Consider the following 21,832-nt stretch of genomic DNA (forward strand, 5'->3'; position numbering starts at 1 on the left):
CCTTTATCTTCATTTTTCTGACTAAATGTTCTTTGTGTTCCTTTTGTGAGTTCATAATTTTAAACTATGCATTTATGACAATGCCTATTGTCCTAGTTTAATTTCTGCTGCTGTGCTAAAATACCCTGACAAAGAGCATCTTAGTGAATAAAGGATTATTTTAGCCCAAAATGCCAGGTTTTACACAATCACAGTATGGAAGTCAAGGCAGCAGGAACTTAAAATAGCTAGTCACATCACACCTACAATTAAGAGCTGAGAGAAATGAATGCTCGCCTTCTCCACATTTATCCAGTCTAGAACCTATACCCTATGGTGCTGTCAACCTCAGGGCTGGGAGCAGCGTAAGCTATGGAAAATTATGATCTCTCAGCTCTGAAGGCTGGATGGCTCAAGATCAATATGCTAGTAGGATGTGTTCTCACTTGGCTTTAAGTGGATGTCTTCTTGGGTCTTCAGAGCAACAGTTCTCGACCTTTGTAATGCTGAGACCCTTTAATGCAGTTCCTCATGTTGTGGTGACCCCCAACCATAAAACTATTTTCATTGCTACTTCATATTGTTGATGTTACGAATCATAATGTAAATAATTTGGAGATAGAGGTTTGTCAAAGGGGTTGTGGCTCACAGGTCGAGAACCACTGTTTTAGATGCCATGGGAGATGAAGAGTAAGCAAGGTCCCTGGAGTCTCTTCTTTTTTCATTTTTAATATTTCTCATTTTTAGTTATGTGTCTCTGTGTGGTTATGTGACATAATAGAGGCCAGAGGTGTCAGATCACCCTGGAGCTATAGACACTGGCAATTGTGAGTCACCGGGAACAGATCCAAGAAACTGAACTTGGATCTTCTTGAATATCAGCAAGTGCTCTTAACTGCTGAGCCATCTCTTCATTACCTATGCTTGAATGAATATGTTATAATGGGGGCCCTATGTTCACAATCTGACATTAACCTGAGTATCTTCAAAGGGCTCGGCCTACAGACACAGTTACCTTGTGGGTGAGGGCTTCAACATAATTTTGGGAGAACACAAGTGCCATCAGTAGCTGCAAGCTCAAGTTGAAGTTCAGATTTCTGTCTTGAGGGTATGTAGTTAGAATAGCATTATCTTACATAATAAGGTATGAAATTTTACCTGAATTTATGGCCTCTGCTTTCCGTCTGGGCAGCACACTAGAGCTGTGTTTGGAACACATGTGAGCCAGCCCTGAGGGCATGACAGCAAGAGAGCTGACCCCACCCTCCCTTGTTTACCACTGGGTGAGGGAAAAATGCCCTCCCTCTAACCCCTTGCTACCTGTGGCAGGCAAGAGATGGTCTCAGGGTCATGAGAGTGAGAGAACTAGCCCTGTCCCGTGTGGTTGATACATTGTGCACCTCAACGAACTTATCTGGGTGTCAGAGAACAGAACAGCCACTATATTAAACACAGGGGTTAGGCAGTTGTAGCACAAGCCTTTAATCCTAGTATTCCAGAGGCAGAGATCCATCAGATCTCTGTGAGTCCAAGGCCACACTGGAAACAGCCAGGCATGATAACACACACCTTTAATCCCAGCACTTGAGTTCTCATGTCTTGCTTGGGAAAGACACATGCCTTTAGATCCCAGGAAGTGATGGCAGGAAGCAGAAAGGTATATAAGGCATGAGGACCAGGAACTATAGACTTTTTAGCTTTTAGGCTTTTAGCAGCAGTTCAGCTGAGATACATTCCAGATGAAGACACAGAGGCTTCCAGTTTGAGGAAACAAGATCAGCTGAGAAGTTGGCGAGGTGAGGTTAGCTGTGGCTTGTTCTGTTTCTCTAATCTTTCAGCATTCACCCCAATATCTGGCTCTGGGTTTTCTTTTAATAAGACTGTTTAGAAATTTGTGTTACAGCCCCACACCAGGTGCATCACACAGGAGACTGGGCTCTGCACCCCACCTGGGCAGTACACTAGAGCTGACCTTGTTCTCAGGAGAGCTCTGTTCTCCTCTCCTCTCTCCTCCCCCATTGCCCCACCTAGTATCACCCCTACAGCAGTCAGGAGAGATGGCCTTGCACCTTGCTTGGGCAAAACAGTAGAGCTGGCCCTGGTGATGGGAGTGTGGGGGACCTAGATTTGAGGACTCGAGAGCAGGAGAACTTATCGCACTCCTTGCTGTAAGCTACATTGGGTTATCTAGCAGAGGCAGTGCTAGAGATCTTGCTGGGGTAGTGAAGATTAGAGAAAGCTGGTTGAATGACCAACCCAGCTACCACCCATGCCCAGAGCCAGTACTATGAGTTGGCTTACCCCTACTTTCACCTCATCTATGAACTGTTGGACTTGTGACCAGCAAGCTGAACCTGCAGATCCAAAACATCAGGATCTTCATGACACAGAAAAACAGGATATCCAAGAAGATCCCTAGTGTGAGACCATTATTGGAATATAGCAGAAACCAGAGACCTCCAGCTAGACCAATGACTCTGATAGTGAACACCTGCAATTAAAGATGAATGGACTAAAGGATAAACTGTGTGACTTAACAGCTTCCACAAGATCATCATCATCTTCTTCTTCTTCTTCTTCTTCTTCTTCTTCTTCTTCTTCTTCTTCTTCTTCTTCTTCTTCTTCTTTTTCTTCTTCTTCTTCTTCTTCTTCCTCTTCTTCCTCTTCTTCTTTCTCTTCTTCTTTTTCTTCTTCCTTCCTTCCTTCCTTCCTTCCTTCCTTTCTTCCTCCTCCTCCTCCTCCTTCCTCTTTTTCTTCTTTTTGTTTTTTGCTTTCTCTTAAATTTGGATTTAATTTGGGGGCAGGTTGCAAAGGCAGAGGGTGGAGATAAGTAGGATTGGAATACATGATATGAAATCCACAAAGAATCAATAAAAGTTTAAAAAACAAAACAAACAAACAAACAAAATTACCTGAAGTGCATTTTCTGTATATCTTAAACATTTCACATTATAATTTCATTGCTTTGCAGTCTGATTTCTCCATAGACAATACTTTCACAGCAAAAAACTCATCTCAAAGAAATGCATATAATATATTAAAGAATTCTCATAAATCCCATGGGCTCTTAAATGGTAGACACTACTAACCCAAAGTTATGTAAGGGCAGACACTCAGTATTTCCCTTTGATTTCTTCTCAAAGTCTTTGCATCAGTCACATTTTCACAAATGATCCCAGATTCTGAACTCAGGGAACTCTCTGGCTTCTATTTCTAGAGAACTCAGACCTATCTGTCAGGCTTTTAAAGGCAAGCATCTTCCAAGTATTGTGTTTGGCTTGTTTCTACCCACATTTCTTGTGGCTTATGCCAAGGGTGTAACCTAGTAGAATCTTACTTTGGCTTTGATAAGAACTCTTCAAGATGAGCTAGAAAGTTCCTAAGATATTAGACATAAGCAAAATATTAGTTTTCTGGGGGAAGAGCTTAAAAATGATTTAATCTATGCCAATTTTGTGGCAATACTGTGCTGTTTGCACGTTTATGATCATATATTTACTCAGCTTTTTCAGATCCAGCTAGAAGGTAGGGATCACAAAAATCCTAATATAAAGAAGAAAACCCAACGTTGGAGTGAACAAAAGGCCCAGGTTAAATGAGTGAGCAGTAAAGTAGTAATGAAAATCCAACTCTCTCTAATTCTCAAGACTTCTGGGAGCATGGATATCCAATTGTAAAGACATTATTCTGGCAACCAGCAAAACAAATAAAAATGGATAAGCCAACAGTGCAACAAATATTTGAAAAATATGAACGTTACATATTCTAATGTGTTTATGTATTTTCATGCATTTTAATACTATTAAAATAGTCAAGGTCATAGAAGTTCAACTCATGTTATCAAGAAATTAGTTTGGTTTTGGGCTTGAGGATGCTAATTTTAAGGCTTGAGGAGAACATATTTATTCCTCTTAAAGACTTTTAAAGAGTAAGTAAGAAATTGGTAAAAAAAAAAAAACCTATGAAAATTATGAAAGTCAAACTAAAAATAAACTATGTTGGAAAATGTAATATGAACATTGTAAATGAAATGAAAATTCTGAGTAATAAACAGAAAAAATACCATTTGTTCTTTAAATTATGGAGTCTATTGAGGGTAAGTACAGCCAGAAGGACACAGAACAGAAGGGTGTGTGGTAAGAAGGTAGGGCTAGGGGAAATGGAGAAAAACAATAATGCAGTAAGAGTTTCATTAATTGTTTTTTGGAGAGATCTCACTGTGTAGCTCTGGCTGGCTTGTGCTCACTATCTACAGTAAAGTGTCCTTGAACTTGAAGACTGACCAAACTCTTAAGTCCTGAGATTACGTGTGTGCACCATTCTGCCCAGCAACAGTAGTTTTTACGCATGTGTATATATAAAAACATATATGTGTTTATGTGTGAATGTTCCTTTGCATACAAGTTCAAATCTCTCTCTCTCTCTCTCTCTCTCTCTCTCTCTCTCTCTCTCTCTCTCTCTCTCTCTCTATGCACATACGTGCATGCACATGCACAGATGCTAGGGGACAAGATTGGGTTTCATCCTCAAATCACTGATCTCCTTTGAGACAGGGTCTTTCACCGACCCAGCCTACTTAGGTGGGGACCACTGGTGCCCAGGTCTCTTCCTGTCTGTTTCATTAGTACTTGGATTACAGGCACAGATCATGATGCCCAAGGTTGTTTTTTGTTTGTGTGTTTTGTTTTTATTGTGTGTATTCTGGAATTGATATCAGGTCTTCATGCTTGTAGTTAAACACGTTATTAACTTATCTATCTCCCTAGTCCCCTATAACACTAATTTTTAAGTTTATTAAACAATATTTATTTTAGATGAGTGAATCTTTAAAAGATTATCATCCCTTTTCTACAAGGGATATGATAATTTTTAAAGCAGTGTACATTTCTAAAAATGTTCTTGTGTTGAAAATTTTATTTTCAATTGTTATGTGCAATGTGATCATTATTGTACCCTGAGTTTCTAGGCAGAAAGAATAGATAGTTGAATGAGCTCAGAGTTACTAAGTAAACACAAGATTCAAGACTCTTCAGAGAAATCAGCATGATAAAGTGTAATATTTCCTTGGTGTAAAAGTACTTCATTTTAGGAAAATTACTGCAGCTGAGGGACTTTTGTTCTTAAAATTTAAGAGACATATGACCTGTCCAAGATGAATATTATTACAACCCAACTATACATGAATTTTTAAAACATTTTATAAGAAGAAAGTTTTATGGATTAAAGTTGCTATGTCACATGCATTGTCACCTCAGCCATTATTTTGTTTAAGACTATGAATTCTATTGAACAGTGTGTTAAATCACTTCTCACCTGGGAAGACTGATGCATTAATTGTCATTTTGTTACATAGTAATCTTAAACCTAGGCTGAAAATGTAACTCGATTGCAACATGAATCGTAAAAGGTCTTATTAATCAAAAACCTGGAGCCAGATATTGGGGTGAAAGCTGAAAGATCAGAGAAGCAGAAAGAAGCCAGTCATGTTCTTACCTCTACAAAATCCTCAGCCTCAAGAGAGAGAGAGTTCCTGTTTCCTCACGCCTTATATACCTTTCTGTGTCCTGCCATATTACTTCCTGGGATTAAAGGCATGTGTTCTTCCCAAGCAAAGACATGAGATCTCAAGTGCTGGGATTATAGATGTGTGCCACCGTGCCTGACTCTGTTCCCAGTGTGGCCTTCAACTAACAGAGATTCAGATGAATCCCTGCCTCCCAAGTGATAGGATTAAGGGTGTGTGCCACCACTCTCTGACCTCTGTGTCTAATCTAATGGCTGGCTCTGTTCTCTGATTCCCAGATAAGTTTATTAGGGTACACAATATACCACCACACTCTTTGGCTAGAGTACTCACATAGGGAGGAAGCTTTGAGTTCAACTCCTGATGTGGAAAACAATCCCCAAACTTAAGTCTCATGTTAGGTGTATATTTTACCAAAGAGATCTGAGGATTAAAAATGTTAATTTGGTTGTTTAAAGCCCATGTATAATTTCATGTCTATGCATAATAATTGTGAACAATCCATTCATTTTAAGCATTTATGGGCATCAGCCATATGCTGTGATGAAAAAGTCAACCTATTTGCTTTATGACAATTGTGACTATGCCAAAATTTCTTCAGTCATTTTGAATTTTAAATTAATCACTAATGTTACCAGCATAAAAAGTAGCATGAAGAAGTTGTTTGACTTATCTGAAACCTAAAATGTATTATATAAATAATTTTAAAACAGCACTTAATATCATTTGCTTTTAATAAACTCACAGAAATGATGCAATCAAGGACACATTTAATTGTATAGGAATATTATTGCATGAAAATGTGTCAAAGTTAGTATTATAACATTTTAATACCTTACTTTATTAAAATAGCTTGATATACATGTATGAGACTGAGATGATTGCCTGGAGTAATTACCTGCAATATAATTAATAATGTTTTTCAAATCATTAATAAGAAGCAGAAGATATTTTTATTTGTTGACTTCCACCTTTTATAAAGATAATGCCTATACCTGGCAATGGTGACCAGGATTTTCCTCACAGGACTCTGTTACACACCTGCGCATTTCTGTCATGAAATTGGAACTTACCTTCCTGACTCAAAGGTGAACCACGTTGAATCCCGACCATATCTTCTTAGTGAGCTAAGAGGCCACATCACCAACTTGACCTTGGCATTGTGGATATCCCAGAGATAGATATTCTCATGGGTGATCTGCATTGTGCATTCACCATAAATATCCAGGTTGGGTGTAGGCATAAGATAGACATTGAATCGTTCTAAAAAGAAACAAAAAGCATGGGGAAATTCAATGAAGTGTTCTCACAGTCTTTGACAATATTGATGTATAAGGCAAAATACCATATTTTGAAGAAGTTCACTAAGCTACTATCACTCATTTGTTTACTCTCTCATTGCACAATGCTATATTGTATACACGTTCTATAGTGACAATTACACATGGTTAAACTGTACCATTGAAACAGAATAGTAGCTAAGTAGAGTCTTTCCCCATGATGCTTATTCTGCTTCTTCATACAGTCAATTGGTTATCATAAACACAACCTTTTCAAGAATTGTCTTATTTATTTAAGAATTAATACTGAATCCCTCTTCTCTCTCTTCAACTGGACTCCTGGAGCTCGACCTGGTGCTTGGCTGTGGATCTCTGCATCTGCTTCCATCAGTTACTCGATGAAGGCTCTATGATGACAGTTAGGGTATTAACTGATCTGTTTACTGGGGTAAGCCAGTTCAGGCACCCTCTCTACTATTGCTAATAGTCATGAGCTAGCTTTTTGGAGCCCATTACCTGGTGGGACACCTTGCACAGCCTTGATGTGTGGGGAGGGGCTTGGATCTGCCTCTACTGAATATACCAGGCTCTGCTGACTCCCCATGGGAGGCCATACCTTGTTGGAGGATTGAATGGGGGTGGTTTTGGGAGGGAAGCCTGGGGGGTGGGAAGAGGGAAATCTGTGGTTGTTATGTAAAATGAATAAAAAATCCCTTAATTAAAAAAACCAATAAATACTGAATCAATCTCACCTTTGTGACCTAAGTATTTCATGTACAATCAGAGTGATTCCCTAACTCCAGAGGACTGCAAAATTATCCAGTGTACATGTAAAAACAATGTAGTCAGGGTCAGAGTTGGCATACAGTAATTGTAGATAGTCATTACTGCCTTCTACAAAACTTGAGACATGCCCTTGGTAAGCAATCTAAAGATATATAATTTCTTTCACTCTGGTATATTTACAGTTGAAAATCCTACTATTAGGCAGTAACTCTAAACCTTGCTTTGTAATTTTCTGTGCATCTCCAAGGCTATTTCAAAGTTTTACAGCCTTTGATTCCCATTTAAATGCATTGAATGCACTTTGAGAAACAAGGGTTTGTAAGTTCCAGGAAGTAAAGAACCTATAAAGTGCTGAATAAAATAAGTGTGCTTCCTAGCACCATATCCTTGGTTTATAGTAAGTAATTAATATCTATCTGTGAAGACATATGAATAAAGACAAATACATAATGAATGGAAGATGTGAAAATTGAGGCATATTGAAAAATAACATCATGATAAGAAGTTTAAGAATTACTGGCAAGGTCTCTGTACATTATAACTTAATTGTGGAGAGTGCTGAAGAAGCAGTGTGGTTGAATTAATTATTTTGAAAAGCACACTGAGGCAGTTGCTGTTAGAAGACACATTTTGAAATGTGTTGCTATCCATCATAACGCCATGTTCTTAAATACTGAATGCTTGCTGGTGCTCAGTGGGAATTGTCTGGATAATAAGAATTTTTCTGGCAGGTATTTTATCAAGTAAGGATTCTGTGAGTCAAAGAACAGTATTCAGAATCCAAGTGGGTTAAATTAACTTAAGCATGAAGGTTTGGGCATTGATAGCCACATGGCACGCATTTATACTCAGTTCTAGATTTTTTTTAAACAAAAACAAATTTGTTTTCATTTTTTGCTTTGGTTACTGACCCATGGAACTAACATGTATATGGATTTCACATTCATTTCCAAGGAAACAGCAATGGAGATCAATGTTATAGCTGAAAATTAAGAACATTGCCCCATTAGTTATCTACAATGAAAAAGCACAAATATGTACTTATTCCATATCTTATATTATTCTTACATTCAACCACTTAAAGAATAGACATTTAGTATTACATCAGTCAAATACCCACCATATTTCTCCTTCCAGTGGGATTATATATAATAAATAAGAGCAGAGATTCATGTAACAGTTTTGTGTAAATGATACTTGAACCCAATGACGAGGCTCAGACATCTAGATAAGGTTAAACATACTTCTTTGGTCAAGACACATTTGATGAAGTTTATTATTTATATCTGTAGTTCATCATATTTCAGTGGCATCTTTTGTGCATAGGGAAACTGCTGTCCGACAAGTGGAAAGTAAAATATTCCTCTCTATTTTTCATTCCATTAATTTCAATCTGAAGATAGCTAAAGAATCAATATCATGATGTCATAAATGAACTTCCTCCAAAATATTGAAATAAGCAAACAGAATTAAATATGACTACTACTGTTTAGGATTCTTGACCCTGGATATATAATCCAATTTGTTGTCTTAAAAGTAGGACACATTCAAATATCAAATAGCCTAATCAGTGAACAATACATGAAACTTACACAAAAAAGCCAAAATACCATTCCATTTTCACAGAAATAATTATGTGATCAAATGTCAATGATAAAACTTTATAAAGGAGAAATAAATATCAATCTTTTCCAGAACTTTGGAGATTATTAATAATAAGTGAATTAAAAGTCACATAACAAAATGTTCTAGGTATCAAAACCATGGAGCCATTTATATATGAAAATGAAGTGTGATTGGATAATTGTCTCAAAAGCAATCTCCCAGACAGCTGTAGGCAATGCAAAGCAAGTGGTATTGCCAATGGGTCTCCTTTTCTTTCTCTTGCCTCTTATTTTTCCTTGCCTCAAATATGTTTTAACCATACAGCTCAAGTTAACATTTTGTTTTTACGGTTTAGAATCTTCAGTTTTTCTTTTGATGCTACTTTTTTTACAATATTTAAAATAATGTAGTTACCTTTAGAAATGTTATTTTTATGCTACATATATTCAAAACCCATTATCTACTAGTGACTGGGTTTTCAGGAATTTTAGATTCAATTAAAATGGTGCTAATTACTACTAACATTTGTGAAGGGTTTTGTTAACAGGTCATTTCAGTATGGGTGGTTTCAATGGCCACCTCTACATTTTTTTGTGATGTTTACTTTTTACATTTTTTTCCTGTTTGACAGTGTTCCATGTTTGTATGATGAATTCTAGTCATTTTCACCCCACCTTGTAGCTAGAGTTTTCCTGCCTGGCCCACAGTCAGGACAAATCTCTCTCACCTGCCAGTCCCACAGCCGCTCAGACCCGACCAAGTAAACACAGAGACTTATATTGGTTACAAACTGTATGGCCGTGGCAGGCTTCTTGCTAACTGTTCTTATAGCTTAAATTAATCCATTTCCAATTAATCTATACCTTGCCACGTGGTTTGTGGCTTACCGGCATCTTCACATGCTGTTTGTCATTGTGGTGGCTAGAAGTGTCTCTCTGACTCAGCCTTCCTCTTCCCAGCTTTTTTCTCCTCCTTGTCCCGCCTATACTTCCTGCCTAGCCAATGGCCAATCAGTGTTTTATTTATTGACTAATCAGCAACACATTTGACATACAGACCATCCCACAGCACCACCTCCCCCTCTCATCTGTCTCCCTCTCCTCCTGGACACTTCTTCTCCACATCCTACTTCCATGTCTTCTTCTGTGTGACTCACAAGTGTAATTAGATTTTCTTGTCCAAATGTGGGTGAAAGGCTACTTTTATTTTTGAGGGGAGTAGAGGCAGTTCATCTGTATTTGCACCAATAAAGACAAGGACATCATCTGCCACATCAATAAAGACAATGACATCACCTGCCCAAACAAGTATTAGTTATCAACAATCTCTCAGGGAGGTGGAATAAGTACATGAGGTGAGTAGTTTCAAACATTGTCAAAGAATGTTACTTTTAAAATGAAAGAGCAAATATTTCATTTCATGATTCAAGTACCAGTTTTTAGACTTTGATGTTCTTGAAAATTACTCATAATGTAGATTTAAACAGAGAATCAAGGCGTCATCCAGCCTTGGCATCTCTACCAGGCAGATGTGAGTTTTTACTTATTCCAGGAGACGCCAAAGCTTTCACTTTGAGTTCCACATTTGTTACATTGTTGATTTGTAATACTAAATTTAAAATTAATAAATTAAGATGTTAAATTTTAAATGTAAAATTAGTATTAAAATATGGCCAAGGATGAAATAATGGCAGAGAAAACAAAGCTTGTAAAATATCATGCCACGTTCTAGTAGGAGAACTCAGAATTATGCTCTAATATTTTCTCATTAACCCCATTTTAAATAACTTGTGACTGACTTGAAAAGAATAATTTTACATGCCAACTGGAACAAAAGAAAAGATATCAAAAAAAGATTTTATGACAGTTCATCATTTGCTAAATGCTAAAATGTTACTTGGTCTGATCTTATGCAATTCTTATATGGACAATGACAGCTGATGTGAGTCCATGAGTGTCGTGGTTCTCTCTTGTCTCAAAGATGCTGAGTCTTTTGTCAGTCATTCTGAACTCCCAGGACTTACAATCCCTGGCCTTTGGGGAGGGGCTGTGACACAGATGCTCCATTGTGGCTGTGTACAACACAGTCACTTATTCGCTATTCTTTAGCCAGTTCTGAGTTTCTACATTAACCAACATCTACTGTACAAAGAAACTTCCTTGATGAGGTCTGAGAGCTGCACTACATGCAGGTAGAGAGGTGTAAATTTGGAGGGTAGTTCGATACTCTGTCCAAAGTCATCACTGTTATTCTTCTGCCTTCTTCCTTCTCATATAGCACCAGGATAATTTCAATTTTTGTAAGAGATACAAAACACAGGTAGAAATGTTAACAGACCAGAAAAGAGATACATCTGTTGAGCCAAGTTTATTGTTATAAATAGCATTTTCAAAAAGATGGTTTTTAAAATTTCACGCACTTATCATGTAACAAAGTCTAATGCATTTGTGATAGCATGGTGGTACCATTAGTTTGTCTTTACTAGAATAAATTTGAGAAATGTTTGTTGAGCACCAATTTTTTTCCCTTTTTTTTCAAAAAAAATGTTCCTTTCATTAGCTGATTGTTGGTAACTTTTACTCATTCTATCCCACTTCTCCCTCCTCTTTAGAAGTGGTGGCCTTGGATACGATGAAATGTGGTGCTAATTATCCTAGATAGCTAGAAGACAGGAGATGCACACATTATTAAAACATTACATTTCCACATAAATTGGTTAAATCCAACAATAATTTCCATCCATAGAACTCCTTATATTGGTATTATCTCTTCCTTTTACAATTTAAATAGTGCTCAGAAATATAAGTCCCACAAGATAAGGCATTGCTTAGATCTTAGGTTTTGAGTAATTCTTTGCACTAAGTTTTATCTGTAGTTTCCATTCTGTCTGTTTGCCTGAATTTCAGTTCCATGGTTTCCCACAGCAAAAAGTAGAACACTCATTTATTTTTAAGATATATTTTATTAATAAATAAACAAAACTAAGAATTATGTACATTTATATAAATAGTTGTGAAATGACTAATTATGACTATGTAACCAGAAAAGTTGATGCTTTTGAATTTTACATAGTTTCCTATTTACCTATAATTATATGAGGTAAAACTCACTATTTGTACATCTTTCCTATTAAAACCTTCTAAAGAATTAACTAAGATTATTTATAAAAGAGAGCATGTAAGTTAAATTTATTCCTGTAATTAGTTCAAAAAACAGATGCAGATTGAGCAAGATGTATTTTTAAAAAAAAACAGTTTATTTTCTGTTGATGCTCCAGAATAACTATTATTCTCCTCTTCTTATCTGTGATGTTACCTGCAACACATGCTCAGTTCTTAGTTCACTGTCAGACATGAGGATAGATTCATCTTTATGCCACCAGTTAATTACTCAGCACTGCGATCTGGATTTAACATCTCACCCTCCTTCCTCTCGGGGGGAGTTGGTGGCTTGGAACCCAACAGACAGCCATTCTCATTTGCTCCAACATCTAATTTCTTCTATAACTTCCATTGGTGGGGGTGTATGTCTTGGGAAAGAGAATAGAAAAGAAAGGGGGTGGAGAATCCTTGCTAATTAGCTACTACTATTGGAGGTTAGATTTACTTCTGTGTTGCTGTATTCCTAATCATGAGCAATTCAGGAACTGACTGTCCTTTGGAGGATAAATAGAGCATTTCAGAGAACCATCACAATATCTAGACCATTACAGGGTAGTGCACCCTAATGGGAGTTCTCATTTGCACACAGGTTCCACACTCCTGCATTGTTCTTTTGTTCCATACTCCCATTCTCTTTCTTCAGAAGACACTTTGCACAGCTAGGCAAGTATCCTGGTGTGGATCATGTATGTCAAAATGGTTCCAGGTGGGATAACCTTAAGTATCGACTTGTTTTCCAAGAAAACTCATGCATGATTGATGCAATCAGTGTAGAAATGTGGTTCACTGGCTGATCAGCATCTGTGTATTTGACTATCATGAAGAGCTGGATTTCATTTTAAACCTCAGACCTTAGGTCCATCATGGGAAAAACAGAAACCACTTCAGCTCCAACCACAGGTGCTCTGGGAACTTGGTCTGGCATTTTGTTTGGTAGATCTCTGCATTTCCAGCAGCATACTAGGGTGAACATCCTGCCTGCCATTGCCACCAACATCCCCAACTCTGCAAATAGCTTCATATTCCCCCTCTTTCTGCCAGTGCAAGGGGTGGAGTGTCCACACTTTCTACTCTCCTCCTATAAAAGCTATCCACAGAATTGTGTTCAATAATCCTCCAGCCTGTTCCAAATAATTACTTAGTACTTTCACTCATTATACACAGCTCTATGGCTGACATTTTTGAGCCCCAAATTCCCATTCTATAGTTGTTATTTCAGAATTATGAGATACCACTTGCAAACAAATTTTTGTAAGAATACAAAACCAATAAATATTTTAGGCAGTACTATCTAAGAAAAGCATCAGACACTGGTGTATTGTGAAACACTGAGGAGTGAGTCAATATGGATCTATAAGAATAAATGAGTAAAAGCTTGAGATTTAGTATAGCTATCCATCTGATTTGGAATGTGGGTCCACTCCATTGTGTGATACAATCTGCTTTGTTTAAGTTGCAAGAAGTGCTAAAGAATTAAGTGTAACCTCATCTTACACAGAAGAAAAGAAGCCAGTGCTAGCCTCTTATATTTTACATATTCTTATTTTAAAATTTCTACTATACAGTGATATTGAAATGGTCACCACTTAATTCAGGACCATAAGAAATTGATATGCAGTGAGGAAGTTGATGATTGTATATCTAGATACAGCCTTAAATAATTAGCAGTAAAAAAAAAAACATAACTAATGCTTTTCAAAAATTATAGAACTCGTTTGAAAATGTGATTCCATCCCTACCTAAACTAGGAATTAATCAAATTTATTTGATTTTAATGTGGCTATAAGTTGCACATCCTGTTGCTATCTGCTCAATGCATGGGCAGGTCTCTGAATTCAAAAACTGGAATACCTGCATTTCTTTAATTAATCACCAGTACTTAAAATTCTTAGTGAATTTCTAATGCCCCAGTTATTTCCAAATTTTGAAAAATCTGACTGCTGATAGAATTTTCCAAGTAAATCAAGTTTATTTCAATAACTATGGAAAATATTTAAAAATAAAAAAATCAGTTATTGTTATCCCTGTAGAAGTAATTAACCCTCATTAGAGTGAACATAAACATAAGAACATAGTCATACAAATTGCCATTATTTTTTGTCATACTTGTTATAGTGTATGCTCTTTCATATGCTATTATGAGCATAAAATTCTTAATAAATGTTTCACTCTTTGGCTATGCTTTAACTTATGTGGTGATTATCCATTTGGAAAATGCTGAAGTTAAACCAAATTTTGCTAATATATAATTAACCTGCAATAATATGACTTTTATCTCAATTTGATAAATAACTCTCTTCATTTTGTTTCACTGATAGGCTTTACTTGTAACATGAATCTTAAAAGGTCTTATTAATAAAAACAAACCTGGAGTCAGTTATTGGGGTGAATGCTGAAAGATCAGAGAGACAGAACAGGCCACAGCTAACCTCACCTTGCCAAATCTTCAGCTGGTCTTGTTTCCTCAAACTTAGAGCCTCTGAGACCTCATCTGAATGGATCTCAGCTGAACTGCTGCTCAAAAGCTAGAAGCTTAACCAACTCTAGTTCCTGGTTTTCACGCCTTATATACTTTTCTGCTTCCTGCCATCACTTCCTGGGAATAAAGGCATGTGTCACCATGCTTGACTGTTTCTAGTGTGGCTTTGAACTCATAGAGATTCGGGTGGATCTCTGCCTCCAGAAGGCTAGGATTAAAGGTGTGTGTGCCACCATTTTCTAGCCTCTATGTCTATCTAGCAGCTGTTCTGTTCTATGACCCCAGATAAGTTTATTAGGGTGCACAATATATTGGAGAACACAATATCACCACATTTACTTTATGTTTGTGTATAAGGTATAGATAGTTTTAAACATCCTTGATTATTATATACATTGGACACTAAAATCTGAATTATTGGGCTAAGTTGCAAAAACTTTTTCAAGAATTGCTTGACAGTAGAATTCCAAATTCATTTACATATATATTCTTTTTTCTTTTTTCTTATTATGAAGAGATTTTCTATTCATTTTACATACCAACCACAGATTCCCCTCTCCTCCCTCCTCTCACCCCTCAACTTTCCCCTCCAACCCACCCCTCATTCCCACCTCCTCCAAGGCAAGGTCTCCCATGGAGAGTCAGCAGAGCCTGGTACATTCTGTTGAGGCAGGTCCAAGCCCCTCCTCCCTGCACCAAAGCTGAGCAAAGTGTCCCACCATAGGCACTGGGCTCCAAAAAGCCAGCTCATGCACCAGGGATGAGTCCCGGTCCCCTTGCTTGCCTGGGGGCCCTCTAAACAGTTTAAGCTAAACAACTGTCTCACCTATCTAGAGGGCCCTTTAAAGGTCTTGACCAGGCTGATAAAAAAAAAAAAGTTGCATTGTTTCTTTTGTTGATTTCGGAATTCTGAATATGAGGTCCTTTCATTATCATGTTTATGATAAGTATTTTAGCTCATATTCTCATTAACTTTTCTTGTGTTATTTAATTAAAGAAGGTAGGAAGTAATTTTAATGTCATTACTTTTTATAGTATTTTCTTGATTTTTTTTGAATATTGTTCCATATTGTGACATATGAATGGAATGTTTATATCTTTCGTTTTTGACAAAGATACACTGGGACACAAAATATTCCTGTCACCTCAGGACATCCATTCTCTTCTACCATGTTCTAGCTATTCATCACTCAGAAGCAAGTACAGCTCTGGTTTCTAGCACTTAGGATATTTTTGCCTCTAATAGTAGGCTCTTGTGAATTGGCAGAAGCCAGCTTCAGCAGAGTGCTAATTTCCTCCATCTGTGATTTCTTTTTTTATTTACTTCACCTAAAAATATTATGGTGATTTTGGCATTCATAAATTTGATTTTTTGATGAATTCTGGCTGATTTCTTTTTATAGTTCATGCTTTTAGTGTTGTATGTAAGAAAGAGTTGTCTTTAATTGCACCTATATTAAATTAATTCTTGAATGTGTTATGGACTAGAGCCTCAGATTCTGTTGTGTGACAAAACTTTTCTGTTGTGAGATGCAAAACATAGGTCTACTCATTCCAGATAGAGATCCCATGATAGACCAAAGTATGCATAGCTCCAAATTCCAACTTGGTGAACCAGTGAGTTTTATACAGAAATATGGGTGAAGGGTTACTTACAGGAGCAAAAACCACTGACAGTCAGCTGCGTCACCAAAGCTCACCCTAACAGGGGTGACAGCTCACAAAACCTGGGAACTTGGATCACACTGTATAGCTTGCATGTATCTCAACAGGTTAGAGAGTGTCTTTATGAGTGACTCAGTTGGTCTAAACATCTTCCAGGCAGCTAGTCTGGTCTCTCAGTCTTCTTTGCAGTTTGGTTCCACTGTCTGAGGACTCCCAGATTTTATTGCTTACTCTGGCACAGAGAGGCCTAGTGAATTTCATCAGTGTTGGGGACTTCCTGAAGCTATTTTGAGTCATTTATCTTCCTGCTTAAGGAACTTTCCTTCAGGATGGATTGTTTGAATCTCAGAGGAAACTATTGCACAACAGATTCATATGGCTTCCTATACATACATGCCATCATTCTAGAACAACTTTTTTAATGCCTTTCTTTTCTCTGGGTATCTGAAGTAATGCTTGTGATCTGGTGACTAGGAAATTTGAAGAATTCAAAGCTAGAAATGTCTACTTATCATGCTCTCTTTCTCCCAGCAACATTTTTGAAGGTCATGGAATAGGTTTGTGTGAGAGAGGGATAGACAAATGCACACACACATACACACACACACACACTCGTACACACACACACAGGAGACCGGCAGAGAGAGAGAGAAAGAGAGAGAGAGGGAAAGGTGTGCATTTGAGTCAATGTGAAAGTAGCTGACAGCACAAGATAAAGATCACAGTAAAAAATTTAACCAACAACCACTTTTATCTCAGCACCCACATTATTTTTCACCTTTAAAATTATTTGCATAAATATCTATTCTTAGCTAGCCTAGAAGTAAGTAAATAAGATCAAATTGTATGAAGAATCAGGATAATAGCAGAGGAAGAATAGCAATTTTGGAAGCAAAAAAACTGTAGTCAAAACAAAGTAGTTTGATTTTCCTTGATTAGAGAATAGTGTGAGATCACCACAAACTACATTAAAGTAATTTATTTTATATGGAGTCTGCAAGCCTATAGACCTTATTTCTCAGGAGAAAAAGTTCAGTGTAAATCTAAGTATGTGACTGAACATAAAACACAATTATATTTATAAGAATTATATGTAGTTTATCATCTGATATCCAAATAACAAGGAAATAAACCACTAAATCTGTAATGGCAAATCTTTCATAAATGATTTACTTCAATCTGTAAAAAGGGCCACCATGGAAACTTCAAAACATCAGCAGCTGTTGCCAAGGCTATTGGTTACTCTCTGCAACCTAACTGATGGTAAGGTCTTGTGGCTGAAAAGAATGCTTACATATCTCATTGAACACAGAACTTAAGCTAGTGCCTAACTAGAAGCTTCATTCCTATTGACTAGCATTCATGGTATTGGAAGGCACTCAGAGGCTATAAGATGAGAAAGGTAATTGTCAACCCAGCTACAAACCCTGTGACATACAACAGTGACTTGCTGTAAGATACACTGTTGAAATAGTGGCACAAATGTTACGAGAGTTTTCAACACTTTGTGATGAGATTTAAGGTCCACTCCATGAAACGAAAACCTGATCTGACACTACTAAAGAGGCCAAGTACTTGAGATTAGATAGGCCATGAGCCCAGGAGGAAACCAAATACTATTAAGTAACATAACAATAATATGACATCTAATGCCATTGTGCTGGACCCATAGGTCAGCACCTCACTCAGCCCTCATCAAAGAAGTTTCTTCTTGCAGCAGATGAGAACTAACACAGAGACCCCCAAAGTGGAAAATGTGCAAAGATCAAGAGACTTCGGAGCACTCATTACTAAATGGGAATTCTTTATCAAAGATACTCCTCTAAAGTTCAGGGATCTATGTAGAAGAGGAGACAGAAAGATTGTAAGAGGCAGAGGTGATGGATGACTCAAAAATAAAATAAAGGTGTCTTTCAGGCATAGCAGGAGTGATTGATTTTGATGGACATATAAACACTGTGACATCATTCAAATGGCCTTCAAAGTTTCAAGCTAAATGGGGTCCCAGCACTGAGAGGGGCAAATGGACATGAGCTCCCCGCCCTAATCAAGAAGAGATCTGCTATTGAAACCCACTGGCATAGGAAAATTTAGTTTTCCCCAGTGGAATCTAACCAGGTATATTAACATTTCAAGACAGGCTCCATGCCCAGGAGGCAATGGCCAAGATAAAACAATCTGAAATGTATGTTTGTAGACCTTTTATATTAGTTGCTTTGTCTTATTGGTCTTCTGCTTGTATATTTTGGTTTCCATATATGTGGAGTTTTTTTTTTTTTTTTTTTTTTTTTTTGTGTGTGTGTGTGTGTTTCTGGTTTTTGTTTTTTAAAGAGAACATAAAAGTGCATAGATACAGAGATGAAGATTGAGGAGGAACTGAAGGAGAGGAAAACATAATCAAAATATATTGCATGAGAAAAGTTTTACAATAAGAAAAAGGTGCAAAAATCAGTGACTTCAAGCATGTAGTAAGACGTTAATGATTCCTTTTACTTTTAAAAGTTTGTTATACTTGAAAAGTTTGGGGCAGTGATTTGGAGTAAGTCAAAGAATACCTTTAAAATGTAAATTGTAGACTTTAATTAGCTAACTAAAGCAATAAGTACCTTCATAAGTTTTCAATAAAATAAGGGAGTATACTGTCTATGGAACAGATATTTCTTTCAAGACCACTATCAAACCTGTAGGAGAGGATCTGTGCTGGCTGGCTGGAAACACACCTTAGTCTTGACCATAAAGTTTTGAAGCTTCCTGGCATTTATCTCAGGGAAACTCTCAAGTCAAGTCACCATTTATATAGAAGAGACATACTGACTAGGAAGGGAGAAAACTGGGGAACACATGCAAATTTCATGTTTGCTAGAATTATTAATAATTATCTAGCCATAGTAGAGTTTGAAAAGTTATTTTGTTGAGTTGAGTTTTTTTTTTATTTTCCTCATGTAGTATGAATAGCAAATTTCAAACCTTTTTTCTGCTCTTTTTTTTTTTTCCTTTTTTTTTTTATTAATTTATTTTGCAATACAATTCAGTTCTACATATCAGCCACGGATTCCCTTGTTCTCCCCCCTCCCGTCCCCCTCACCTTCCCCCCAACCCCCCCCCCCCCCATTCCCATCTCCTCCAGGGCAAAGCCTTCCCCACAGACTGAGGTCAACCTGGTAGACTCAGTCCAGGTAGGTCTAGTCCCCTCCTCCCAGGCCGAGCCAAACAATCCTGCATAGGCCCCAGGTTTCAAACAGCCAACTCATGCAATGAGCACAAGATCTGGTCCCACTGCCTGGGTGCCTCCCAAACAGATCAAGTCAATCAACTGTCTCATCCATTCAGAGGGCCTGATCCAGTGGGGACCCCTCAGCCATTGGTTCATAGTTCATGTGTTTCCATTCATTTGGCTATTTGTCCCTGTGCTTTATCCAACCTTGGTCTCAACAATTCTCGCTCATATAAACCCTCCTCATTCTCGCTAATTGGACTCCCAGAGATCCACCCGGGGCCTAGTCATGGATTTCTGCATCCAGATCCCTCAGTAGTTGGATGAGGTTTCTAGCACGACAATTAGGGTGTTTGGCCATCCCATCACCAGAGTAGGTCAGTTCGGGCTGTCTCTCGACATGAGAATAGGAAGAAGCAAAGTGCTAGAGAGGCCCACAGAAATCCACAAAGATACCCACACAACAGACTGCTGGCAGTGGTCGAGAGACAGCCCGAACTGACCTTTTTTCTGCTCTTAATCACTAAGAGGAATGAAAGACAAAGGGATGCATGCAGACTCTAGCACTTTGAACAATGGCTGTTCTGGATGTCTTAGTAGTCAAGGGAAATGTGACTCATGGGAAAAGAAAATACTCCCTACCCACACATTTCTTTTTTATTGCTAAATACTGAAGTTTTCAGCAAGGATGTACCCTTGTGTGCCTCCCAGAATGTGTGGCAAAATAAGATTTTCTTATAGAATGATATTAGAGTTATCTTCAGCTGTCAAATTAACACAATTCAGTCATTTTAGAAGAAAGACTATCAATTTAAGAATTGCCTAGATATTGGCCTGTTGTCACATCTGTGTAGTGTTTTCAATTATAATGTAAATATATCATTTTTCTCTTTCCTCCTTCGAACTGTTCCATATACCCTTCCTTGTTCTCTATCAATTTCCTGGCCTCTTTTTTCATTATTTGTTGTTATATGTATATATATATTCAAATTATGATTATGATATATACATATATGACTATGACAAAATTATATTTGTGAAATAATAATTAAAATCACATCTACCTATTGCTTTGTTAAGATTATCAAAAATTCTTCTCAGGCAGACATTTTTAGTTTTGGTGGTGTTATAATTTCAAGTCTGTTATAAAGTTTATAGAGGAACTGCTTCTGCTGTATTTTCTCACTTATGCTTCTTTTAAAGAAGAAAGCTTGTACTTTATTAAAAATGTCTTTTAAAGAGGAAAACTTGTGCTTTCTTATTAAGGTCTTGCACATAATTTAATGTTTGCATATCCTGGAGTACATATTGAAAATTTTCTTTCAGATTCCAGACAAATCCAGAGTATCATCAAATTTGAAACAGAATTGTAATACACTGAAAAGATTACATTATCCATTTGGATGGAAACCGTATGCAATTCCAGTTATTTGACGTGAAAGCAAATAGTTTATACTAGGGACACATGGTCTTTCTACCCACAAGCTTAATTTGTTCATCTCTCCTATTTCCTTGTGCTCTTGAAAAATATTTATCAGTCACAGCTTTAACTTCTTAAACTTTGAATGGGGAGTGTATGTTACACAGCACAGTTATGGAGGTTTTGTTTGTACCACAGCAACCAGAAAACCTGAGGGAGTGTGAGAGAGGATGAAAATATTGTAAAACACTGAAAAAGAGTTGTAGGAATTCATTGATGACTTTGTAAAAACTATCCAAAGAGGCAGCATTTGGCATATATATATATATATATATATATATATATATATATATATATATATATATATATATATATGTGTGTGTGTGTGTGTGTTTGATCAGTCAGCAAGAAATTATTTGGTTTCTCATTTTAGTTACAAAGAAAACAGTCTTTTAATAGACTATGAGATAATGATGCTTGTTAACAACATTGCTCTCAGTAGCAACAACATTATAATCACCAAGCGCTCTCATGACATGCTTTTACCAGTGCTATTAATTTATATGCTACTGGTAACTCCTCAAATTATTTTAAAAAGCAGGATCAAGTTTCATCTATAAAACTAATTGAACATCACAGAAAATGTTCTACTTTTGTGATTTTAGATTTGTTACTTGTGATGATAATTTTGCAGTTGGGTTGATGATTAATTAAATGTT

General features: G+C 37.1%; 1 protein-coding gene across 2 annotated transcripts in view; it reads right to left on the reverse strand.

Annotated features, from left to right (window-relative positions):
* Positions 1-21,832, reverse strand: part of Dok6 (docking protein 6) — a 407,881-nt gene that overhangs the window by 149,159 nt on the left and 236,890 nt on the right. For both annotated transcript variants that reach the window (XM_052742739.1, XM_052742740.1), the window contains one exon: positions 6,577-6,766. In XM_052742739.1, coding sequence (XP_052598699.1) covers positions 6,577-6,766 — 190 coding nt within the window. The remainder of the gene's footprint in view (positions 1-6,576; positions 6,767-21,832) is intronic.

Source organism: Peromyscus californicus, unplaced genomic scaffold, assembly GCF_007827085.1.
Source record: "Peromyscus californicus insignis strain IS unplaced genomic scaffold, ASM782708v3 Scaffold_17__1_contigs__length_78620276, whole genome shotgun sequence".
NCBI classification, from domain to species: Eukaryota; Metazoa; Chordata; class Mammalia; order Rodentia; family Cricetidae; genus Peromyscus; species Peromyscus californicus.